The sequence below is a fragment of the Triticum aestivum genome, chromosome 7A (genome assembly GCF_018294505.1).
Source record: "Triticum aestivum cultivar Chinese Spring chromosome 7A, IWGSC CS RefSeq v2.1, whole genome shotgun sequence".
Lineage (NCBI taxonomy): Eukaryota > Viridiplantae > Streptophyta > Magnoliopsida > Poales > Poaceae > Triticum > Triticum aestivum.
In genome coordinates, this window is record NC_057812.1 from 300976917 (window position 1) to 301002887 (window position 25971).

Here is a 25971-nt window from a genome sequence, read left to right on the forward strand (position 1 = left end):
CCACCAGGGAAGGCAACAGCTCGAGGGCGCGCTCTGACTCGCCGCTGCCCGAGCCTGAACCACGCAGGCGAAAGGCAGCGTCATCTACAGGGGGCGTTGCCGCGCGCGAGGGCCGCTGCAGGGTTGTGATACGTCTCCAACATATCTATAATTTTTTATTACTCCATGCTATATTATCTACTATTTTGGACATTATTGGGCTTTATTATCCATTTTTATATTATTTTTAGGACTAACCTATTAACCGGAGGCCCAGCCCAGAATTGTTGTTTTTTGCCTATTTTAGGGTTTCGAAGAAAAAGGAATATCAAACGAAGTCCAAACGGAAAGAAACCTCCGGGAACGTGATTTTCTCAACAAACAAGACCCGGGAGACTTGGACCCTACGTCAAGACATAAAAGGGGAGGCCACAAGGTAGGGGCGCGCCTACCCCCCAAGGCGCGCCCTCCACCCTCGTGGGCCCCCTGTTGCTCCACCGACGTACTCCTTCCTCCTATATATACCTACGTACCCCCAAACGATCAGATGCGGAGCCAAAAACCTAATTCCACCACCGCAACTTTTTGTATCCACGAGGTCCCATCTTGGGGCCTATTCCGGAGCTTCGCCGGAGGGGGCATTGATCACGGAGGGCTTCTAGATCAACACCATAGCCCCTCCGATGAAGTGTGAGTAGTTTACCTTAGACCTTCGGGTCCATAGTTATTAGCTAGATGGATTCTTCTCTCTTTTTGGATCTCAATACAATGTTCTCCCCCACTCTTGTGGAGAACTATTCGATGTCCACTCTTGTGGAGAACTATTCGATGTAATCTTCTTTTTCGATGTGTTTGTTGAGACCGATGAATTGTGGGTTTATGATCAAGTCTATCTATGAACAATATTTGAATCTTCTCTGAATTCTTTTATGTATGATTGGTTATCTTTGCAAGTCTCTTTGAATTATCAGTTTGGTTTGGCCTACTAGATTGATCTTTCTTGCAATGGGAGAAGTGCTTAGCTTTGGGTTCAAACTTGCGGTGTCCTTTCCCAGTGACGGTAGGGGCAGCAAGGCACGTATTGTATTGTTGCCATCGAGGATAACAAGATGGGGTTTTCATCATATTGCATAAGTTTATCCCTCTACATCATGTCATCTTGCTTAAGGTGTTACTCTGTTTTTAACTTAATACTCTAGATGCATGCTGGATAGCGGTCGATGAGTGGAGTAATAGTAGTAGATGCAGGCAGGAGTCGGTCTACTTGTCTTGCACATGATGCCTATATACATGATCATACCTAGATATTCTCATAACTATGCTCAATTCTACCAATTGCTCAACAGTAATTTGTTCACCCACCGTAGAATACTTATGCTCTCGAGAGAAGCCACTAGTGAAACTTATGGCCCCCGGTCAATCTTTATCATATTAATCTCCTACTACTTAGTTATTTCCTTTGCTCTTTACTTTGCCTTTATTTTACTTTGCATCTTTATCACAAAAAATACCAAAAATATTATCTTATCATATCTATCAGATCTCACTCTCGTAAGTGGCCGTGTAGGGATTGACAACCCCTATTCGCGTTGGTTGCGAGGATTTATTTGTTTTGTGCAGATACGAGGGACTCGCGCGTAGCCTCCTACTGGATTGATACGTTGGTTCTCAAAAACTGAGGGAAATACTTACGCTACTTTGCTGCATCATCCCTTCCTCTTCGGGAAAAACCAACGCAGTGCTCAAGAGGTAGCAGGCTGTCAGCGCGCCGCCGCCCACCAGAACGGTCCCTGGTGCGCGCATCCCACTGGTGCTCTCACGTGTTGCGGGAGAGAGAGCGTCGCAGCATGGCGCCCCATCCCTCGCGCGAGCGGTCTCCAGGACGCCCATGGCGGCCATCTCGGTCACCTTCGTCGTCGTCACGCCTGTCTGGGCAACGTTCGGCTCGCCCCTGCTCAGCACGCCGGTCCCTAGGGGCGATGGTGCCGTCGATGACACGCCGGTACCAGGTGAACTCGTGGACATCTGGGGGTGGAGAGTTGTCGTCGTCGCCGGCTGCCTTGGAGTGGTCCTCGTGGAGATCAAGATGGATGAGGACGCGGTGACGAAGCCCTTGCCGTCCACGGCGACGGTGCCCACGAGCCAGAAGAGTGAGCCACTTCACCTTCGGGATAGCGCTAGGATCAGCCGTCCATGCCCAGAGCGCCAAATCCCTTGTGTCTTCTTTGCGTCGAGAGCGCGGCTCGATGTAGTCGAGTGAGCAGCCGCGACCGATGAGGAAGGTGGCGATGTACTCGTTCCACCCGTGCAGAGGAACACCCTCTGTCGGTGTCAAAACCGGCGGATCTCGAGTAGGGGGTCCCGAACTGTGTGTCTAGGCAGATGGTAACAGGAGACAAGGGACACAATGTTTTTACCCAGGTTCGGGCCCTCTCGATGGAGGTAAAACCCTACTCCTGCTTGATTAATATTGATGATATGGGTAGTACAAGAGTAGATCTACCACAAGATCAAAGAGGCTAAACCCTAGAAGCTAGCCTATGGTATGATTGTCGTTCGTCCTATGGATTAAAACCCTCCGGTTTATATAGACACCGGAGAGGGTTAGGGTTACACAGAGTCGGTTACAATGGGAGGAGATCTACATATCCGTATTGCCAAGCTTGCCTTCCACGCCAAGGAAAGTCCCATCCGGACACGGGACGAAGTCTTCAATCTTGTATCTTCATAGTCCAAGAGTCCGGCCAAAGGTTATAGTCCGGCTATCCTGACACCCCTTAATCCAGGACTCCCTCAGTAGCCCCTGAACCAGGCTTCAATGACGATGAGTCCGGCACGCAGATTGTCTTCGGCATTGCAAGGCGGGTTCCTCCTCCGTATACTTCATAGAAGATTTTGAACACAAGGATAGTGTCTGACTCTGCAAAATAAGTTCCACATACTGCCATAGAGAGAATAATATTTACACAAGTCTAATCTGCTGATGTATTCCATAGCGTGTCATCACGCCACAGCCAAGCCTTTATTTGAACTGTTTTTACTGTCCCACCTCAGCGTGTTTTGCGAGGCGGTTTCCTTGGCACGTCTTGTCGAAGCAGAGATCGTGTCCCCTTTATTTATGGGATTCTCATCAATACGGACGTGGGTAACCCAATCGTTCCCGTTGGTGTGTCTCCTCGATCAAAGGCGAGTCCCAAACGGTCACGGGGAGGGCTCTTGGTATTCAACCTCTTATAAAAAGACCAAGGCCTTACTCCTTTCTTTTGATCTCAATCGAATTCGCCCTTCGCCTCGAGTTCCAACACCCAAGGCCCCAGATTTCAGGCGCTTCGGACCTTCGACGATGTCCGGCTCCGACCTTCCAGGCCGATGGACGCCTTCTTCCGTCACGGAGGAAGACGTGCTAAAGCTGAGAGAGGCCAGGTTTTTGACCGGCGAAATCTTGCATAGGCTGTCTGCTCACGGGCAGGTTATTCCTACTCCCAAGCCTGGTGAGAGTGTGGTGTTCGTGTCTCACTTCCTCCGAGGGCTAGGCTTCGCGACGGATCCCTTCGTGAGGGGGCTCATGTTTTATTATGGGCTGGAATTTCACGACTTAGCCCCGGAGTCCATCCTTCACATCTCATCATTCATTGTCGTGTGCGAAGCCTTCCTCCGTATTACTCCTCACTTCGGACTGTGGCTTAAGACCTTTAAAGTAGAGCCGAAGATGATTGAGGGACAGCACACGGAGTGCGGAGGCGCTGTTATAAGCAAGAATGCTGACGCTCCATGGCCCGAGGGCTCTTTTCAAGAGGAGTTCAGCTTATGGCAACAAGAGTGGTTTTATATCACAGCTCCCAGGAGCACCAAGTGGGTGGCGCTGCCTGCTTTCCGCTCGGGTCCCCCGCCACGACTGGCGTCATGGGTCAATAAGGGGCTAGACTGGGGGTCGGCAAAGGACGTGCCCCTATTGCAGGGCCGCATCCGAGATCTCCTAGAAAGAGACATCAGTCTGGTCGTGGTGACACAGGTTATGTTAATTCGCCGAGTTCTGCCCTGCAAACGTCGCCCCCTCCGCCTGTGGGAGTTCAACCCGGAGGGACCACGAGTTCTCCAACATTTTCTTGGCATGACGCCTGTGGAGATGTACAAATTGTTCTTCGGACTACAAGTAGTGTGTCCGGATTCTACGCAGGACGCGGGTCTGAGTTGCAATCGTCCGAATACTCAAGTAAGTAGCCATGTTCCCGGACACACCATCCGTTCATTTATCACAACATCACCCTTAAAAGAGGTGTCTTTGAAACAGGAGTGGGTAGCGAAGGCGAAGTTAATCAGGTGTCCGGCCCCCCTTCCCAAGACCTCGCCGGATCCTGTGTTAACCAGGATGCTGGAGATCGTGCCTTCGGAAGGAAGCGAAGGGGGGGCAAAGAAGCTGCTGCATCCCCGAAGGAGGCTGTTTGGAAAGGAGGAATCAAAAATTCCTCTACTCAGGGGAGGAAGAAGACTGCCTCTGAAGACCCGGAGTCCATGGTCTCAAAGCGGGGGAAGAAATCTTCGCCAGAGGGTCCTGTGTCGGGGGATGCCTCGGCCGTACTATGCCCTCAAGGGGATCAGCCCTCCACCGAGCCGTAAGTAGAGAGGGGAGGTTTAAAATGAGAGAAATCCTTGTTTTATTTCTGAGGAAAATAACCGAAATTTTACCTTGTAGTTCGGATCTCAGCGCTTCTCAGCAGAGCTCATCTTCGGGGGATCTTCTTCCGGAGATGATGGAGAGCGGAACGCCTCCCCTGCCGTACCGCCTTACGAGGCGGGCGATCCTGAGGTATCGTCGCGGAGGGTTTCTCCGAATCCGGCAGGGCCGGAAGGCAGTCATATGGCCCCCCAAGGCCATCCGTGTCCGGTCTTTGAAAAAGGCCATCGAACGAGTCCGGCACCGCCTGGTGCTCGGTCGGATGAACTGAAGGATCTGTTAGGGCGAGCGTCTATCTCAGAGGAACACCGTACGTTGATGGGTACGGTAATTGAAAGGATTTCGTCCACTGAAAGCGGGTTGCACGAGGCCGTCAAGAGTTTACTTACATGTTTTGAGGTATGCGAGGTGATGTACCTTTTGATAGTTCCGCATATAAGATGCGCCCTGTGTAGATAGTAGCCCCTGAGACTCTGTGAGTTGTCGAAGACGACAGCACGCAGAGGATCATAGTCCCAAGTGTAATTTTGCCGCCTTCCTATGTAGGTGCGAAGTGTCCGGTGGCCAGCCGGACTGATGAATTTGCCGAGCTAACGCGGCAACTTGACGTGGCAGATGTTGACATCGCGCCTGTCAACAAGCGGCTTGACGAGGCAGAAGGTATGTAATTTCTTCGGAGACACCTAGTAAGAGGAGCTTGATGCCAGTATCTTACAGCGTGTGCGCTTGATGCAGATGGGGCCGCTGCCATGGAGAACCTTCGGGCGGAACTTGCCCGAGCCAAGGAGCAAGCCAGGAGAAGTGATGCGGCTGCCGTAAAGGCAATTGAAGAGCTGAAAGCCAAACAGGCTGCTCACTACCGAAGCAAGAAGGAAATGTCCGAAATGGCTGTGAAGTTAAAGAACGATGCTAAACGCTGCAAGCTTCTTGAAAAAGAAGATCAGGCGGAGCGAACAGACCTGGAGAAGGCAACTACAGCGGCCAAGGATGCTCGTTCTGCGATGAGAGCGATGGAGGAGCTGCGTTAGGCCGGAGATATCGCGGCTGGAAAGCCCTTTATGCTGTGGATGAAGTTCGGAGATCCTAAATACGCTCCGTTGGACCGGATGTGGAGTTCGGCGGACACATATCTGGATTTAGCTGTGAGTGCCGCTGATGCGGCCGAACATTTCCAAGATCAGAAAGATAGCGAAGTGGAGAAGCTCTTCTGGTCACAATTCAACAATCCGGGGCGTCTGCTTCCGTTGACCGATTGTTTGGCCGAATGGGCCGAACTGAATAGGTTGTCCGGACTCGCCATGAAGGATGTCGTTAATCATCTGTGGCTGGAAAGGCCAAAGCCGAACAGTTATTTTAGCTTGGTGTAGCAGTCCCTTGGTGCCGTGCCGCATATCAATGCGATGAAGAGGTCAGCATGCATAGAGGGTGCGCGGATGGCCTTTGCCCGTGTCAAGACATACTGGGCGAAGATGGAGGCCGCTACTGTTGCATCCCAAGATTCGGACGGAGGCCGAATACCTGCTGAGCACTATTTTCAGGAAGTTCTGCAAGGCGCTCGTTTAATAGAGACGCAGTGCTCGAAGGATATTATGTTCGAATAACGTGTATTCTTGTAAAACAATATTTTGATGAATTGTAGAAGCTTTTTATACTTGTGCCTGCAAGTATTATAATGCCTCATGTGCGGCCGTTGAGGTATATGTGTATATAATCTGAAAGATGGCAGTCGTCGGCTTCAGCCCCCATGCATATAATACAGGGGTGTTCGCAGAAGGCGCATTCTCACACTTGATCCAACGTCTTGGTCCATGAAGGAGGTGATAGCGCAGCAAACTAGGAAATCGTACTATAATGCTTTATCACTTTCACTTAGCCATAGGAGTTTGACAGGGGGGCTACTGTATAGCCCCTGGTGGCGCCGCACTCGCCCGAACTTGGGGCACGTGTGTGCATGGCCGGGAAACGGCCCTTCGTTAATGTGGAGGAATCCCGAAGACTCCGATAGGTCATCAAGTGGTTGACCAGTCTCACGCTATATCATGACGGTCAGTTTTCGGCTTTCTCTACTGAGGTGCTCGCCTGGCTGAACCGGGGCACAATCGCAGTAGTTCTCCTGGTGCCGCCTTAGCCGATAGAGCGGAACGTAAGGCAGCAAAACACAGGAGCCGGGAAAACCCAACATTTGACCAAAGACATGATTCGGAGCTGATGCATATAAGGCCAAACTCGCGACGCCGAACACTCCCTAAGGTATTCGGTCTTTATAAAAACGGGTTGAGCAGTGCCCATGATAATAAGCCCCTGGTGTCCAGGTACGTGCGAAATTGTGACGTGGCCACATGCCAAGACGCCAGCCTCCTCCTCGGTTATATTGTGAATCCGGGGGATGTGCATCAACAAGAGACAGTGAAAAAGGTTTACGCAGGGTCTTAATCTAAAGAGAATCCTTGGGACGGGTCCTTGCTGCACGTCTGCGCCTGTGTCTCCGTTGCGCCGTGTCCTGGACGGGTGTAGCACAGTGTTCATCTGTAAAAGAGAGGAACTTAGTTGAAAGAAGAATAGCTGTGCGAAATATATGTTGTACTAAGTAAACAAAGTATAATTCAAGATGGGGAAAATTGAGCCTTATTGTCGCTTATTTTACATATGCGGAGCCCCTTGTATAGGGGTGTACGGCTACAAAAACCTTTATCAATTATAAGTTTGCTCCGGACTCGCCTAGCCGTGTCCGTGGTCTTAATGACCTGTTAGATGCTTTTGTTGGTGAAGCTGTTTTAATGTGTGGCTGTCAAGGAAGTCGTATAGTCTTCTGCGCGCGAGGAACATTCAATGTTTCCCTTTAGTGAGATGATGCCTCGTGGGTCGGGCATCTTAAGCGTGAGAGATGCAAAATGCGGTATTGCGTTAAAGCGGGCAAAAGCTTCGCGTCCCAGTAGTGCTTGATAGCCACTTGAAAATGGGGCGATGTGGAAGGTTAGCTTTTCGCGGTGGAAGTTATCGGGGGAACCGAACATTACTTCTAGCAGGAGAGAACCCGTGCAATGGGCATCCGGGCCTGGCGTTACTCCTTTAAAGGAAGTGTTGCTATGGCGAATTTTTGTTGGGTCCATCCCCATTTTGCGGACTGTGTCCTGATATAGCAGGTTTAGACCACTGCCGCCGTCCATCAGGACTTGTGTAAAGTGGAATCCGTCGATTATCGGATCTAATACCAAGGCGGTCCAACCTGCGTTCCGGATACTTCCGGAGTAATCCTGATGGTCGAAGGTGATCGGTTTTAACAACCAGTGGCGAGACTCCTTTGTGATAGGCCGCATGGCGCATATCTCTATAGGCGCCACTTTGTTTTTCCCTTTTGTCACGTGAAGTAAGTTTACTGTTTCGACTTCTTGTGGGAAATTATTTTGTTTCCCGGTGCTCTGCTTGTGGGGTTCGTCATCGTCATCACTTGGTGTATTGATCCCCTTGTGTTCGGTGTTGAGTTTGCCGGATTGCTTGAAGACCCAACATTCTCTGTGGGTATGGTTTGCAGGCTTCCCGGGAGTGCTGTGGATTTGACATATTTTGTCCAAGATTTTGTTTAGGCTAGATAGCTCGCCCCTGTTATCCTTGAGGGGCAGCTTTTTCTGACCCTACCGAGAGCTTTTGAATCCGGTGTTAACTGCCGTGCTCTTTGGGTTGTTTCCCTTATTCCGGCGCTGGTCCTTGCTGCGACGCGGTTTCCCGTTACCGTCCCTGACTTCGGATGTACTTGGGTCGCTGGTGCTGCATCTTGCCAACCAGCTGTCCTCTCCCGCGCAAAAGCGGGTCATGAGGCTTGTTAATGCGGCCATTGTTCTTGGCTTTTCTTGGCCGAGGTGTCTGGCGAGCCATTCGTCTCGAACGCTGTGTTTCAAAGCTGCTAAGGCTTCGGCGTCCGGACAGTCGACTATCTGGTTCTTTTTAGTAAGAAATATGTCCCAGAGTTTCCGGGCTGACTCTCCGGGCTGTTGAGTTATATGACTTAAATCGTCTGCATCCGGAGGCCGGACATAGGTCCCTTGAAAATTTGCCCGAAAAGCATCCTCGAGCTCTTCCCAACTTCCAATGGTGTTTTCGGGAAGGCCTTTAAGCCAATGCCGGGCTGGCCCTTTGAGCTTGAGGGGTAAGTATTTTATGGCGTGGAGGTCGTCTCCTCTGGCCATATGGATATGGAGGATATAGTCCTCAATCCAGACTCCAGGGTCTGTCGTTCCGTCGTACGCCTCTATGTTTACGGGCTTGAATCCCGCTGGAAATTCATGGTCCAGCACCTCATCGGTGAAACATAGGGGGTGTGCGGCACCCCTGTATTTGGGTGTGCCGTAGTGTTCGGATGTTTGTTGTGTTGCATTGCTTACTAAAGCTTGCTTTCTTGGCCCGTAGATAGATCTGGCTGGGCCATCTTTTTGATGCGAATCCTTGAGTGGGTCGCGTGCTGGCTTGTGTGCGGCGCCTCTTGCCGCTCTATATTGGCCATGGGGTCGTTTATCCGACCGGGTGGCTTCCTTATTTGTTGATTGCGGAGGTTCTAAGGCCTCCTCATCAAATTCAGGCAGGAGCTTTCGCTTCGGGTAGCTTTTTGTGTGGCGACTGTCGCCGTATTTGTCTGCGGTGTTGAGTAATTTGCTCCACCTGATTCTGAGTGCATCTTCCGCAGTTTTGAGCTTCCGCTTCTGCTTTTTCAGGCTACGCGTAGTGGCGACGAGCCTTTTGTGGAGGTTCTTCTGCTCCAGGAACTTGTCCGGCGTGAGGTCGTCCGGACTGTTATCTTCGCCGGGGACGGGTTGTGCGGTTTGTTTATCCAAGTTGCCTTGTTCGGACGGTTGCTCGATGCCATGTTCATAGTTCGCCGGCTCACCCTGCTCTGTGGCTGGGTCTGTATGACCGATGTCTCTGTCGAGGCGGGGCTTGGAGCGGCGCTTACGCCGTCGCTTTGACTGCTTTTTGGAGGAACGACCCTTCGTTGCGTCCTCCCGTTCGTCCTCGTCGTTTCCTTTGGGTGTGTCCACCATGTATACATCGTAGGATGGGGTGGTTGTCCAGTGCCCTGGGGGCGTTGGTTCCTGTTTGCCTCCTACATCGTCGTCCATGCCGTCGATGTCTTCGGAGTCGAAGTCAAGCATGTCGGTTAAATCCTCGACAGTGGCTACGAAGTGGGTGGTGGGTGGGCGTCGAATTTCTTTGTTGTCCGCATCCCAATCATGTTGGCCATAATCTGGCCAGGGCTCTCCTGACAAAGAGAGAGACCTTAGTGAATTCAGAATGTCGCCGAAGGGCGAGTGCTGAAAGATATCTGCGGCGGTGAATTCCGGCGCCCAATCGGATTCGATTGGCAAGGGCGTGGAGGGTTCAGAGTCCGAAGCAGGGTCCGGCACCTTGGAGTCACGGGCTTCACAGAGGATAAAGCTGGTGTTTGGCTCGATCGCCGTTGAGACTGCAACCCCCGAGGCGGTGTCTAGCCACCCGCCCTCGATCGGCGCAGTTGGCTCCGAGCTAAGGGTCGGAGCTGTTGCGGGCGCGGCCTCCAGGGCACTGTTCGGCGGTAGAGCTAAGTCATGCCCATCGTGACAGTGCGGCGCGCTTGGTTGTGGCTCGGATCCATCGAGGATCAAGTCTCCGCGGATGTCAGTCGTGTAGTTCAAACTTCCTAATCTGACCTGACAGTCAGGGGCGTAGCTTTCAATCTGCTCCAGATGGCCAAGCAAATTAGCCCGCAGTGCAAAGCTGCCGAACACGAAGATCTGTCCGGGGAGAAAGGTCTCACCCTGGACCGCATCGTTGTTGATGATCGGAGGAGCCATCGGGCCTAAAGGTGACGACACAGAGGAACTCTCAATGAAAGCACCAATGTCGGTGTCAAAACCAGCGGATCTCGGGTAGGGGTCCCAAACTGTGCGTCTAGGCAGATGGTAACAGGAGACAAGGGACACAATGTTTTTACCCAGGTTCGGGCCCTCTCGATGGAGGTAAAACCCTACTCCTGCTTGATTAATATTGATGATATGGGTAGTACAAGAGTAGATCTACCACGAGATCAAAGAGGCTAAACCCTAGAAGCTAGCCTATGGTATGATTGTCGTTCGTCCTATGGATTAAAACCCTCCGGTTTATATAGACACCGGAGAGGGTTAGGGTTACACAGAGTCGGTTACAATGGGAGGAGATCTACATATCCGTATTGCCAAGCTTGCCTTCCACGCCAAGGAAAGTCCCATCCGAACACGGGATGAAGTCTTCAATCTTGTATCTTCATAGTCCAAGAGTCCGGCCAAAGGTTATAGTCCGGCTATCCGGACACCCCTTAATCTAGGACTCCCTCACCCTCCATGCACAGGCGGACGTGGTGGAGCATGTCTTCATTTTCGGCGTGCGCCTCAAGCCTCCACTCGTGCACGTAGATGCGGTAGCCGGCGCTGGGGAGGTTGCCGCGGGACACAGCGTCGGCGCAATGGTGTTGGTGCATGAACCGGATGAAGAACTGCTCCGGATAGTGCTTGACCACCTCGACGTCGGCCGGGCGCGCGCCGAGAGCCAAGGCCAGCTCCGTGGCGACCTGCCTGCACGGGACGTCCTGTCGCGCGCCCTCCAGCCATGCCACAGTGGCATTGGCGGAGAGCAAGGCAGACTCCGCCTGCATGTCGGGAGTTGCGGGGACGACGACGTAGTCCACCTCCGGCCTGACAGAGGCGTCTCCGAGGCGTGGCATGGCTGTCCGAGGAGCAGCAGCCTGCGGAAGCGGACGAGGAACCTCCCAGCCACGACCAGGACGCGGCACTGCCAGACCTGAAGCAGCGGTAGGGCGAGGCAAAGGTGGTGGTGGTACTACTGGGTCGTCAATGAAGCTGAGCGACTTCCACTGGTTCTTGCAACCACGCGACATGTGCCCATTAAGAAGGCAGCGAGAGCAGCGGATGGGCTCGCGGCAAGTCGAAGCTCTGTGTCCGCGGGCGATGCACCGACAACATCTGCCCAAGAGCCAACGGGGGATGGGAGGCGGCTTGAATGCCGGAGCGGCGAAAGCCGGGCGGCGCGGACCATTACGTGACACGACGAGCTGCCAGCCGCCGGTCTCCTCGCCAGTCGCCTCGACCTCGCGCCCCGCGCACGTCCTAGCTGCCGGCATTGAAGGCGCGGCCACAGCAGGACGGGAGGAGGCAGGCCAGCTACCCCGTCTCCCCGCGGTAGACCTGGCCATGGGCAGCCCGGCCCGGCCCGACGCTGCTCCCGGGCCGGGCTCGGGCCTAGATTTTGAGCCCGGTGGCCTGGCCGGGCCGGGCCCGGGCCCGTCATTTTTGCAGTTTTTTGAAGGGGCCCGGCCCGAGGCCCGAGACCCGGCGGGCTTTTGCATGTTCGGGCCGGGCTTGGGCCCAAAAACTAGGCCCGATGGCCCTGCTGGGCCGGGCTCGGGCTTGGCTAGGCCCGGCCCAAAGCCCGGCCCGGCCCGAGGTTTGGCCAGGTATACCCCGCGGTTAAGGTGAGGCTCGATTTGAAAATGCGAGGTGCCCGCGGCAGAAGCGGCGCGCACGGACCCAGCCAGGGTGCGGCCCGGAGGCACCACAGCAGGCTGCGAGTCGGGGACGAGCTCCACTTGGGTAGAACCACTGATGAGGCCATGACCGCGGGCGGCGGATCGAGATCTGAAAGCGCCGAGGTCGGGGGAGCCGGCAGAGCCCGCGGCGGCGCGGGCCGGGCCGGAGCACCAGCCGGGGCTCCGATGGGCGGCGGCGGCAGGGGCATGAACCAGGAGGCGTTGAAGCTACCGCAGCGCGACCCGGCCGTCGCCGCCGGCGCGGGCGCGCGAGGGGAAAGCGTGGGTGGGCACATGTGGAACTCCGCTGTAGTGGGCACTTTTTATCTTCAATAACATTTTGGAATAAGGGAAGAAAGATAAAATGTTCATGTGATCACACGACGGACAAAGCTTAGACGCGTGAACTAGATCGTACAACCATCCTATGACCAATTGGATGTCTCATGAGAACTGACCGTCGCTCGGGTGGCTAGCAACGCGGTGGCTAGCAACGCGGGTGCACTCACTGCCCACCAGCACTCAAGTCCTGGACTGGTGTTCTTCACAAAGGTTGATGTCACCAGCGAGGGTTCGAGTCTCTCATCCCCTATATAAGACACGGTGGAGTCCCCCCTCTGTTCACTTTCACTTTCTTTTTGGGAGTAAGGGTCAGCTCCCTCGATACCGCGATGCATATACTCATTAAAAAAATGAACACAAGGAAGGTGCCATCAAGCGCCAAAGTTTCATTCAACTCATAAGCAGAATACAGCATGAATTACAAAATCCTGCAGCTGAAAGGCGAGGAGATTGCAGAAAGGGGCAAGAACTGTTGCCATGAGTATAATAAGTACAGTAGAAAACAGGTTCTGTTCTTGAATTGAGAACCTGATGAGCACAACTATGGGCAATGCCATTAGTATTCCTAGAGATATGGTAGGTAGACAGCATGCATATGACCGGAGGTATCCTGCAGAAAATTGCTGATAGGCGCTCGACTTCTCCAAGTTATACTCATAATATAAATAAGAAATCCCAAATACACCACCGTGATATATCTTTGGCGCTAGGTGCAACATGGATCGTCGTCAAGAGGATCTGAGCAAAGCAAGGTCCAGGCAATAAGCTTGTATTTCAGAATGTACATATAATCGAGTGACGTCCCCCTCTCTCATAAAGCTTACACAAGTACTCCAGATCCCTATGGTCTTATGGAACATAAGGATGGTCTATGAGGAATTAAGGGTCTCACACCACATAACTGTGTTCGGAACATAGCGAAAGCATAATTTGGTGGTCATTATATGCACATGACACGGTAAACAGAACATCAAATGACAAGGAAAAAAGGGCAAATGAAGACTCTGAACTCTCTAGCACTTGAAGCCCCTGCAAACCATTAGCCAGAGGATGAGGATCAAAAATGCGATGCCACCACAGACCATCAGCTTAAACCTCAGGTTCTGAAGCCACATCTTGCGCCTGAGCTCTCTGCCATGCCTATGGAAGCTGTCGGCCTGAAGTAAATTTAACAATGCAATCCTCAGTCAAAGTTGCTTACACATATAGGATTTTAAACAAGAGGATACATGTACACAAGGCTTGTTATATCCATACCTGCGACTGTAAGGTTTCGGTCTTGCCCACCAAAAGTTCAATCTTCTCGCCACGATCTAATATCTAAGGAATGTCCAGCACAGTCAAAGTAAAGTCAATGACATGAAATATATGAAGCATGAAAAAGAACTGTTGAATTGATGATTTCAGTTAGATGATATGAAGTTGTGGCTATTTTCCGCTTTGCATTGCTTGATCTCTTGCAAAACGGTAACTGAACAGGGCACTAGACTTGGATCTTTGCACATCCACCCATAATAATATATGCCCCAGGACATTGCAGTTTGCTTGCCTTACGGGCAGAGTGAAGATATATATGAAATAAATATTAAGAAACCTCAAAGAAAGGCATAAAATCAATGGATAGATTAAAGAACACAGCGTAACTTTGTCAGAGGAACATCGATTGTATATAATCCCTTGCCAGGAAACGGTATATCTTCAAATAAAATAGAGGACAAGATCCAATAATTACTGTTCATATTGTACTAAATCTCATCACCACCTATCACTGCCTATTTTAAGAGTACTTATTTTCATTTGAAAGTGCATCAACTCCAGCTCACAGTAATATTAATGAAGTATTACTGTAAGACATAGTTTCTGCACAAAAGCGCATGTTACTTTTATGAGACCCATGTACTTAAAAATGCTAAAATATAAAAACAGCACGTTTATATCACACCCTTGTACAGCAAACTGTACATAAAAGAACATGTGATAGTCCCTAGTTAGCTTTATATTCCACTTAAACAGTACAGATTAAAATTCCAGTGTACAGTGTAATAGATTTAGAAATTTGAGATAACTGAGACTAAATTTCCCAACAGGGAAGTGTGTGCAACAGACCATCGCTCCGGATAGAACATGTTGGTTTAAATGCATACCTTCTCGATGTTGTCCATCATGATCCCTTTAACCTCTGAAAGATGTGATTTCACCTTAGAGAGCTTGCTAATTTCCTCTGGATGATTAATACAATACTGCATGTGATCCTTCAACCTTGGCCTGAACTCAGGACAGAGAGAAAATAATAAGAAGCACTTCCATGGTAATGAGAACACCAAAGTATATATAACCCAACAAGCAAACAATTCCATACCCGAATTCCCGGTCAAGATTGTAGGCGATGCTAAACCGGTCCTCAAACAGGAAATCGTCCTCATCCGCATCATCAGCAAGCGGGTGTTGTCCCTCCTCATCGATACTGGACCCATACCTCTGCATGAAGTCTTCCCTAACCCTCTCTAGGAACACAAACGGCACGCTCCTTCCCAACGCCTCTTCGGCCACCACAAGAAACACTACACACATCCGAAGTCAACTCAACAGGTTCGAGCGACACTGACACCGCACATGCTTTTCACAAGCAGGCTTGCAGATGCAGTGAACAAAAGAGGGATTCGTGAGCATACCAAAACCACGGTCAACGAGGAAGTTGAAGGTGTGGCCATCGCAGGAGTAGGTGGACCTGGTGCTGTTGGAGGGCAGCTTCTGGAGGCACTGCACGGCGATGGTGCTGAAGTTGCCGGAGAAGGCCGTGTGCTCGGCCAGCACCACGGAGCCCTTGGCCACGAAGCTGTATATCAGCGTTTGCTTGCTACCACCGTTCATGGCTCCTCCTCCCTCTTCTACCTCCCGAAATTAGCCACCGCAGAAGCCCTAATTCCCAACAGCACTAATCAGCACAAAGATTGGCACGAAACAGGAATCGTATAATTTGGTACCGCGTGGCACCCAGAAACTAACCTCGATTGACCCAGATTGATGGGGAATACTAACACAGGATTTATGAATCGGATCAGATCTCGGGGTGGAGGATCAAACTCGAAGTGAAGGCGGACAGGGAGCTTCGAGGCGGGGTAGGGGAGTACCTTGTAGAGGCTCGTCTAGCGCAGGGGTTGGCCGTCCTCCTCCTCCTCCCCCTCGCAGTGAACGTGAATCGACCGGAAGAGGGCGCAGCGGTTGCGGGTCTATTCCGTCTTGTTGCGTTGCCTTAGTTGAGAGTTAAGTTACTTGTTTGCCCTTCCCGTGGAGACAAGGGCAACGACACGTTTCTTTTTTTTTTTTGAAAAGGACGGCAACGACAAGGTTGTGGCAGGGTGACATAGAGCATCTCTTGCACATCCACTAAAATTCAAAACCTTAAATTTAGTTTGCTGTACGTGCTAAATTGATTTTACGGATTGGAACCTCTTCAGCCGGAACAGAAGCAAAAAGAATTTGTTCGGTTGAAACTTCTTCAACGGTACTGCATAATTCAAAAAAAAATCACACAAGAATCTGTTTGAGATCATCACAAACGAAGACGAGTTCATCACATACCAAAAGGATTCTTACATTATCGAACGGATTACATAGTAATAATCTTTTCCTAATTCTAATCTCTCCCTACATATATATATATATATATATATATATATATATATATATATATATCTTTCCTCTTTTCTTCTTAATTAATAATAAAGCGGTTATTGTTTCTGATCGTCCATCATTAGTATTTTTCCAGAAAAGCCCTTAAAGTTTATAGGAATAAACTCGCAGTCCGATCAAGTCAACGCGAATAGCCACGAGCGATAGAAAAATAAAACTCCCAATCGCATCTCCACCTCCAGCGCGCCGCCACCCTCTGTCGCGAGGCGCCGGCCCCAGCCCCGCCGCAGCGCGCCGCCCCCGCCTACCCTGCCGGCACTCCTTACCCAATTGCCCCCCACGCCTGTGGCGTTCTACCGCCAGCGACACCCCATGCTGCAGCCGTTGCCGGCACGCATACCCGCGGGCCTCCGTCTCCCCTGCTGCCGCCGCTGCCCCGCTCGTCCAGCGGGCCGGCCCCGTCCATGGTGCGCAGGGGCTACCCACGCCCTCCCACGCTCGCGCGCGCCTCCTTCTGCCCTTCCGCCACGGATGACGCCGCGTCCTGCAGCTCCACGGATACGTCCTCCACCCTGCCGACTTCTCTGAGCCTGATGCGATCCCGATGGTGGCCGCGCCCTGCGAGAGCCCGCTGCTGCTCGGCCCGACGTCCTGCCGTGGCGAGCGCTTGACATTATTGTGTAGGCCCTAGTATAATAGGCATGACTCTAGGACACATCCCCCGCTCTCATTCCATGACCTCTATTTAAACAAACCGTCCCTACACGTGTCACCGCCTATCCTCCTTCTGGCCTTCCCCGATCATGGCTGAGTTATCCATCTAGTCACATCACGTCTAGACATTATCAATGCCAAGGGGATGAGCTTGACCGCCTCACGACATATTTGTCGTTTAACCCTGCCAGGGAAAGGGGATGTTTAAACTAATCTCTTGTGCGGGAGATGATGGCCGCCATCCGTGGGTCCCTCTCCGCACATATTTCATACACCATGCCTCATACTTTCGGTCGCTCTGCACATGTCCCATCATGCCTGCTTCACATCACACATGCTTGCAACTAATATATTATTACACAAAACACATTAAATGGCTATAAATAATGGAGTTGACAAAATATCGCTATCCTAGTCATATTCATACACTAAAATGGCAGACCAATAACTCATTCATAGGAAATTGATCCCCAACAACAGAAATTTCATGATTCTTACATAATTCTGATTTTTGGACCCTTAAATCAACCACAAAAAAGTGCTTACCAGGAAAAAAAATTTAAAATAGTGCTTACCAGACATACAAACTTTAGCGTTTCTTATTGAAGTGGCGCTAGATTGGTAGCATTTGTTGGCCTTTGGCAAATCAAACACATTGGAAGTTCAACTCATTTTTATTGAAACCATTGCCATTGTGATTTTGAAAACTCGACAACATGGAAGGTTCCAACCATGCGTTGCTACACCTTAGAAAATGTAGCTTTGCAAATAATATTTACAAAACAGTGATGAATTAACATTTGAAGCTCTCTCCTTGTACTCGACAAGAGAAACACTAAGCACCATTGGTAAAATATGAATCAACGCATGTGTCAGATCCGTCTCAAGTTTCACCTTTTCCTGCTCTTCCAGTGAGCAAAAAGGCATGTGCATTTGCCTCAGAGTAACAAAATTACAACCTTTAAATCGAGCTAAGACCTATAATGATTATTAATAATGTAGTCCCACCTAATTCTCCTGTACATATCATGTTAACTAAATAACGGTACACATATGCAAATATATAATATAAAATTTTAACCAACAAATAATGATATAGTCTTACATTTAGCGAAATGTTAAAAAATAGCATAAATCATAGCTGATAACAATATAATAAATTCTTGTGAATGATACTTTGGCAGTACATGGGAACCTGAGATCGTATTTACCCGTGACACAATAAAATCCCTCAGAAGAATATTTCTGAAAAAAATTACATACTATGCACATTCATATGGAAAAGGATCACTCAACATCACCAGCTAGCTAGTAAAAATGCATGAGGAGAAAAATCTAAAAATAAGTAAATTATTTGAAAGAACTTTTCCCCGTTCTTTAACAATAAGAACAATCATGGTGACATATTAGAGCTTATTTAGGACATCTATTTTTTTTAATGAAGAAAGTGGTACATGTTTCAGCAAACTTGTTGAATTATGCATACCATTATGTGTGTCATCTCGACCTACAATGCTTGGCGAGGATAAGCAGGCCTACCACAAAGTCTGCGGCGGTGGCCGTGAGAGCGACGATCGGGTTGCCCATGGTGCGGCCCTAAGCTACAGAACACGCCCACGACTTTGCCGCCTCCACCGGAGAGGGTGCGGCAGTAGCCGCTTGTAGGGTATAGACGTGCTCGTCGCACGGGATCACCTGGGGAAGTATTGGTCCAAGGAGGTGTGTGCCCCATCCACCGCCTGAAGGAATGTACATAAAAAGATTTAATTTTCTAGGACTGAGCTTTCACGACAAAACATTGTGAAGTGAGCAGGAGCACTAAACAGGGTGATCATCCCACCTTGATGCAACAACTTGGGGCAGATTGGTAGCACTTTGGTACGCACCATTGACTACCAACCTATGGGAGTCAATCTCGTGCCATCCAACTTGAATGATCAAGGCACAAGAGGAAAGAACAGACGTCTATCATGCAACGAACACACCAAACAAAATTAAATCTCTTCATCAGTGTTTTTACCTTGTCATGTCCGCCAGGACGGTTTAGGTTGGGCTTTCACTTTCACGCGAGGCAGCATGGCCCTCCCTGCAGATCTCGATGCGCCGTTCTATTCTTCAGGAGCCGTGTCCGATCCAAAATTTTAGCAGCCATCGCCGCCTTCTTTTTGTTCGTGAGGGAGATTTGGCAATCGACATGATGGGCAGGCCGGGTCACTTGGCCAGAGGCTAGTGTTGGTTCTGGAACCACGGCCGATGGTGGAAGCATGAGTGTCGCGGGGCTCCTCTCTTGCTCTGCTTTGATGCTCAGACTCGACGTAGACAGATCGACCTATCGGCGATGTGGCCGATACAGCCGTTAAGAGAAGTAGGCCGACAGGCTATGTGTCGCCTGACAAAGAGCAGGAAGACGATGGCCTTGACGCCACCACGCACGCCTCCCAGAACCACCTCAGTGTCGTTCTCCCAACACGGAGACAGCGGATTCCAGCGATTTTTGTCGAGGCCTCGAGGGCATCCATCGTCGACACCGGCGCCTCGCTCGTCCTATTCGCTCGTTAGGCAGTTGCATGAAGAGCGAGCTTGATCATCCAGTGCCCCTCGTCCTCCCTCTCCTTCAGATTCACCGTGAACTCGATTCGCTGATTGGCGATTAGTGCGAGGGTTTTCGGCGGCGAGGCGGGCAGCGTGGTTTGTCAGGCCATAGGCTGATTGCCGCGACTTCATGCTTGGCCCAGCCAACATTGCAGGGTCCATCAAAGCCACTTTGAACACGTACGTGCAAACTGTTGGTCAGGAATCCTCCTGTTGGTCTCGTATATATATGGAAACGCAAGACATCCGATCTGATTGAGATTTTGATCTGGAGTCCCTTATTATCACACCTGTTGTGTCTCTTTTTGTTTCCAATGGAGGTGCCAGTTTCCAAAAACTGTTATTTGAAGATGTTTTTTTCCTAGTTCGTGAAACGTTTTTTTGGTTTTTCGATTCCTTTGCACGTACTTGAAACAGAAACCAAGACCGAACAGAAACCAAGATCGAGGGGATAAACACGTTTTTTTTTTATTTTTACCAACTACGAAGGTACAAAAAAGGAAGATGACGGTGAACCCACGGAGTCAATCCATGTTTTATTATTGGGCACTTATAGGCGCCGGTGCGCCGGCCCAAATTTGGGCCGGTCGCCCCGCGACCGTAGGATACAGCGCATTTAAACCGTTCAGATGAATCGCTAAACGCCCTGAATAAAAGTCAAACACGCTGGATCTGTCTCGCCGACTAGCTGGACTCCTCCTCTGCATCCCATGTATTCCGGCCACCCACGCCACTCGACTTCGCCGGCGCTCGTGCCGCCGCGCGCGCCTGTTCCCAGCACTCACCATCTTCGGCCGCAAGATTGCAGCACCAGCGCCGGTGGGTTCCCAACTTCGACTGCAGCTCTCCAATGGCCGGTGCCAGCACGGGATGACCGTGGTTGCAACATCCCATGGTCACCGCCTCCAGCGTCGCCGTCATCGGCCTGCATTATCATGTCTCAACAAATCACAAAGTCAGCAACAAAAATTCCAAAAAAGCCAGCAGCAGCAAAAAAAATCTTCTGTTCCAGCAAAATAAATCACTGAATCCAGCAAAAAATGAGTCGCTGCCCGCTGGTCGTAGCAAAAAATCTCTCTGGTTCCAGCAAAAACAAATGCCGGTTCCAGCAAAACTTACAAAGGGATCCAGCAAAAAAACGTTGCCGTCGTAGCACGCTGCCTTGCCGGTTGTAGCACGCCGTGCCGCCGGTTCCAGCATTCCGCGCCGCCGGGTACAGCTTCTGGAGGCGCCGGATGCAGCTTTCCCACCGCCGGTTGTAGCTTTCTAAGCCGCCATCGCAGTCGTCACCTCGCCGGTTGCAGCTTCTACGGGCGCCGGTTGTAGCTTCCGCATGCAGCGGTTGAAGCTTTCCAAGCCGCCGGTCGTAGACTCGTAGCCCGTCAGACTTGCCGGTGGCAGCTTTTGCAAGGGCCACTCGTAGCTTTTGCAGGAGCCGGATGTAGCTTCTGCCGTCGACGGATGTAGCACTGGGGCACCATCATCGCAGCTTCCGGCCACCGCCGTTGCAGCTCGCGGAGTCACCGGATGTAGCTTCTGACGTCAATGGTTCCAGCACCGGCGGACGCTGGTCCCAGCACCGTCACGCGCTGGTCGCAACACCACCACCCGCGGGTCGCCGAATCCACCCATGGGCAGGGGATCTCGGCGCTCCCACAGCTCGTGATTTCCGGCGACATGCGGTGGCGCCTTCTCCACCGCACGCGCACCGCGTCACCGCTCTCTCCGCGCGGCACCTGACCGGCATCGGCGACCACCAGCAGCGGGAGAAACAGCCGTGCGGCGGCGCCACCGTCACCCCTGGATCGAAGTAGCAGGTCGGCGGCGGGGCTAGGTTGGGTAGGGAGAAGCTCCGGTGAAAGCAACGAAGCAGAGAGAATGAGCGTTTGGGGCAGAAATTTCTCTGGTGAGAGAAACAGAATGAGCGGTGGGGAATAGATGCGAAAGGATAAGGTTGGGAACAGACGTAAGAGGATAAGGTTAAATGAGATTTTTTTTTAAGAAGAGCGGTGCTGGCTGCATCGTACGATCCCATCGCACGTTTCTGGTGTGACCGGCGCAAGAGCTTGGCCGGCCTGCCGGCGTAAAATGTTTCCCTTTATTATTAGGGAGAGATATATTTTTCCTCTTTTCCTAATCCTAATCCTAATCCTAATCCTAATCCTATCCTATCCTATCCTAATCCTAATCCTAATCCTAATCCTAATCCTAATCCTAATCCTATCCTAATAATAATAAAACAGTTATTGTTTCTGATAGTCCGTCATTAGTACTTTTGCAGAAAAGCCCCTGAAGTTTATACAAATAAACTCGCAGTCCGATCAAGTCAACGCGAACACAGCCACGAGTGATAGAAAAATAAAACTCCCAATCGCATCTCCACCTCCAGCGCGCAGCCACCCTCTGCCGCGAGGCGCCGGCCCCAGCCCCGCCGCAGCGCGCCGCCCCCGCCTACCCTGCCGGCACTCCTAACCCAATTGCCCCCCACGCCTGTGGCGTTCTACCGCCAGCGACACCCCACGCTGCGGCCGTTGCCGGCACGCATACCCGCGGGCCTCCGTCTCTCCTGCTGCCGCCGCTGCCCCGCTCGTCCAGCGGGCCGGCCCCGTCCATGGTGCGCAGGGGCTACCCACGCCCTCCCACGCCCGCGCGCGCCTCCTTCTGCCCTTCCGCCGCGGATGACGCCGCGTCCTGCAGCTCCACGGATACGTCCTCCACCCTGCCGACTTCTCTGAGCCTGATGCGATCCCGATGGTGGCCGCGCCCTGCGAGAGCCCGCTGCTGCTCGGCCCGACGTCCTGCCGTGGCGAGCGCTTGTCGTCGGAGCTCTGGTCGTCGGTTCCACATGGGGGGCGCCTATCCCACTGTGCACTGATCACTTAATTTGGCTCTCTCGAGGTGCCCGGCTCCGGCTGCGAAGATGATGGCGGCGCCTAGGCCACAGCAGCCACATGGGATGAAACTAGCAGAGATGAAGAAGGCGGCGGTCGTTGGGAGGAGAAAGGTTGCCGGGAAGCTGGAGGACATGCACCAGCTGCGGCTGCTCATTTATCTATCTGAATTTTCTGCAATTCAGATCCACCAAGGAAGAGATGGACGAGGCCGTGTTGCTCCTTGCATCTATCCGAATTACTATATGAAAATGAGAGTTACTGGTGATATTGACCAGATTGGAAATTGGGAGCTTTTCATATAGCAATTCAGATAGATGTTCTTGCTAACTATATATGAATTGCTATAAGTGGGGTGGGGGTGAAGATGTTCTTGCTGTCTATATATGAAATGAAAAACCTGATGAAGATCCTTCCGAGGTAAGGTTCTTTTTGACTGTCCGTTCTTTGAACTATTTTTCCGTCTCCTTATATTCATGTCTTAGTTCTATTTTTTATGTAGGCGTCTCAGATGTACCTCTTCTCGCACTGAACAGGGCCATCAATGGAGCAGTCAAAGAAGCAACACTGCAGTAGCAAAAACAAATCATACGTGGCACTCTCCCAGTATGCGTGCCCAGTATATTTCAAAATGGTAGTAGCTTCTTGTTCTTCAGAAAGTAAATGTAAACATCTGTTGTAAGATTCCAGTACATGTAAGATTTTTATATGAGATAGTAGCTGTGTTATATTTACAAAACAAGGTTCTGTACTCCTAAGTCTAATGATTTGTGCCTCACGTCTGAATTCAGGTAAAGGCAACCGCTGCTAGCTTCTCTGCCACAGGTGCGAAACCAAACGTAATCCTTTGCCGAAAACAATTGTACTAAGCAGTAACACAATCACCTTTAGGTAGGGGTGAAGGCAGCAGTCAATGGGTCATCTCCATACTCCAGGTTCAGCACTAATTACTGTTTGATTAGTGTGGTATTGCCGAAAACAATAGTACCAAGCACTAACACAATCGCCTGAGTATATTACATGGGTATAGCACTGATTACTATTTGACTAGCATCAGGTTTTGAATGTAAGACATTCAAAGTCGGGCTGTGAACTCATTGGGGTCGTTTCTTATCATCAATGGGGACTGCATGTTTTGAACAGACCATTTTTATCCCATATCCAATAGTTCTGATGGCAAATAGACACTGCTTTACTTTAACTTTTTTGTATGGAGGTGTCCTTTTAGTAAGTTAGGAAATTGAAAGTGGTATGTTGCTGTTGCATTTCTAACACTAAAAGTTGTACTTGATAATGATACCAGGTGGCATCTTGAGTATGTGTTATTTTCTTGAAATAATCACCATTGTTTTGTCACTTGGTCTTTATCTTAAAAGATGGAGTACATATTGGCATACACTAGAACATAGTAACAGGCTTGACGATCAAAACATCTGTATTAGCTAAAACCAGATGGACAGTGAGTTTATATAAAAAAGAATTGTATCCCCATCTGCTTCTCCTGTTCATTGTATCCACAGATTCGGTAAATCAGCGTATTGTCTGCTTCTCATGTCCAGACTTGGTAGTTCACATCATACTTGCCAGCTGTGTATAACTGACTGCTATTTGATAGCCCCGTTTACATGATAGATGAGGCAAGGGCCAAGGAGAGGGGAATTGAGGACCAGAAAGCATAGGAACAGATTTTGCCGCATCAGCCGAGACGATAACCAATGGATAAAAACAGAAAAGAGGGAAAAGAAGCGGAGGATAAAGAGTTGACCAATGATCCGATCCGTCTTCACTTCAAGGGTAACCTTGTACTTAATCCTAAGATCATAGGTTGATGTTTGGATTGAGAATTACTGTCCGGTTAAGGCAACTGCTAATTAGAATCTGAATACAAAGGTTTTAAAATCAAAACTAGGTATAAACAGTTTAGAATTTGATATAGCAGTAAAAGCAAAGTTGTAGAGCATCTGAAGGAGGCAGTAGTCTGTACTCCCTCCGTCCCACAATGTAAGAATATTTTACAAGCAAGGCAGTAGACAGTACTACTGAATGTTGATTCCTCTTTATATAAGTGTAAGTGCATGATTGGTTTTGAGAAATAGTTTTATGCGTTATTTTGATATTCGCGTCTCTCCTGATCTGCTTGTAGTAGAAACAAATTAGTTGGTGTGGGTTCCCTATATTTTAGTGCTAACTACTATCTATATCTCGTGGTAACAACATATGTTAGTCAGCTGGGTGCCCATATATTATCCATAACTACTGGAGCTTTTACACTGAATTATTGTGATGAGCATGAAATGGCAGTCCATTAAATTGATTGTATGATAGTGTTCTCGCACATATTTTTCTATGTTGTCTCCTCCCCAACCCCCGTTTGGGTATTGCTAAATGTTGGCGAAAATTGTTTCCTTCGTGTTCCGTCTATCGATCATTATCCACCTGAGACGAGAGGGACACGAACTGCCTTAATCTGCAGCATGAGACCGCTCGATTTTCCAGAGAATCGTTGGAATTAGAACAAGCTCATAACAGGATAACGTGGAATACACACACGCACGCGCGTCGCACATGCCCGTGCACACACACATGGTGGGAGGGATGGAACGGGTGCACGATATTGTGAAATACGGAGTAGTTCTTTTCATCGTTGTGAAATATTATTATGCTTTAATCAATGTGTATATATACAATAATTTTTCAATCCATGGCTGCTGCCAAACGCCCCGTCCAAATAAAACGCAATCAATCTGCACATATCGCCCGATGCAACTAAAAAGAAAGATCGCCAGATGTGCAACTGAGGGTGGTGGAAATCTTGGACTGGGGAGGAGGAGATAATTTGATGAAGGAGAAAAACAAGAAGAAAAGGAAGAAAATAAATAATAAAGAAGAATAATAAAATGTCCATGAGAAATAGTCCCACCTTGCCCTGTTAAATCAATTCTCATCACTTTATATACGTTTTAAAGTTCTTTGTAACATCAAGCAGCCACCTCATGAAATATAAACAATGAGCTGAGAAAGAGAAAGGAAGCGAAACCATGATCCTGAAAGAAAGGAAACGAAACACCATGCTCGGACACGTCAACGACGAGACGCGGGGCTGCTCGGACACAGTGGCGCGAAGATGCGTTGATGCAGTCCTGCACGCCGGAGTTATAGGCAGACACGGCAAGGACGACACCGGGCTGCTCGGACACAGTGGCACGAAGACCTGTCCATGCAATCCTGCACGCCGAGTTGTGGGTGCACATTGATTTTCCAATTGATTTTCCCATCCATCCAAAGCATTGCTTTTCTTATTTTGCCTAAAGTTCTTAATTAAAAAATAGTACATCAAACCGCAAAAAAAAACATCAGGATGATCCCTCTTAGTTCATTATTAAAAATAGACAATTAGCTGCCTAGAATCATCTTATGTGCATATATCGGTCAGTCATAAGCATTTCTCTAACCAAAAATCCAAAAGTACCAATGTGCATTCTCTGTGAAAATTTTTTACTTCGCTATTTCCTGTGTGTATATATAAAACAAATGGCTATTTTTTTTTGGAGATCGTGTTATTGTGCAGCAAGTTTGTGCTCTTATGCATAATTACT

The 25971-nt window shown here is 49.9% G+C and overlaps 2 protein-coding genes and 2 long non-coding RNA genes across 11 annotated transcripts; 1 reads left to right on the forward strand and 3 right to left on the reverse strand.

The window, feature by feature from the left end:
• Nucleotides 1–1795: 1795 nt before the first annotated feature.
• On the reverse strand, nucleotides 1796–11197 carry LOC123153307 (uncharacterized). Its single transcript, XM_044572493.1, has 2 exons — nucleotides 10997–11197; nucleotides 1796–2301 (listed from the first exon to the last, which is right to left on the reverse strand). Exons 1-2 carry the CDS (start codon nucleotides 11136–11138, stop codon nucleotides 1796–1798), a joined length of 648 nt encoding a protein of 215 aa, XP_044428428.1. The 5' UTR covers nucleotides 11139–11197.
• Nucleotides 11198–13284: 2087 nt separating this feature from the next.
• On the reverse strand, nucleotides 13285–15933 carry LOC123153190 (vesicle-associated membrane protein 727). Of its 3 annotated transcripts, XM_044572426.1 has the most exons (7): nucleotides 15677–15874; nucleotides 15552–15579; nucleotides 15218–15464; nucleotides 14905–15106; nucleotides 14690–14810; nucleotides 13803–13865; nucleotides 13285–13702 (listed from the first exon to the last, which is right to left on the reverse strand). In XM_044572426.1, the coding sequence occupies exons 3-7, from the start codon at nucleotides 15414–15416 to the stop codon at nucleotides 13559–13561; spliced, it is 729 nt and encodes a 242-aa protein (XP_044428361.1). In that variant the 5' UTR covers nucleotides 15417–15464; nucleotides 15552–15579; nucleotides 15677–15874; the 3' UTR covers nucleotides 13285–13558. The 3 variants fall into 3 exon arrangements, with proteins under 3 accessions (XP_044428361.1, XP_044428362.1, XP_044428360.1); XM_044572427.1 differs by lacking the exon at nucleotides 15552–15579 and having other exon boundaries at nucleotides 15677–15933; XM_044572425.1 differs by having other exon boundaries at nucleotides 15552–15794.
• Nucleotides 15934–16290: 357 nt separating this feature from the next.
• On the reverse strand, nucleotides 16291–19688 carry LOC123154959 (uncharacterized). Its single transcript, XR_006477138.1, has 3 exons — nucleotides 18913–19688; nucleotides 18733–18820; nucleotides 16291–18631 (listed from the first exon to the last, which is right to left on the reverse strand). It is a non-coding gene; the product is annotated as an uncharacterized lncRNA (long non-coding RNA).
• A 2154-nt stretch (nucleotides 19689–21842) lies between these two features.
• Nucleotides 21843–24491, forward strand: LOC123153195 (uncharacterized). Of its 6 annotated transcripts, XR_006476395.1 has the most exons (4): nucleotides 21843–22795; nucleotides 22878–23070; nucleotides 23167–23200; nucleotides 23267–24491. It is a non-coding gene; the product is annotated as an uncharacterized lncRNA (long non-coding RNA). The 6 variants fall into 6 exon arrangements; XR_006476394.1 differs by having other exon boundaries at nucleotides 22878–23310; nucleotides 24008–24491; XR_006476392.1 differs by having other exon boundaries at nucleotides 22878–23200.
• Nucleotides 24492–25971: the final 1480 nt, after the last annotated feature.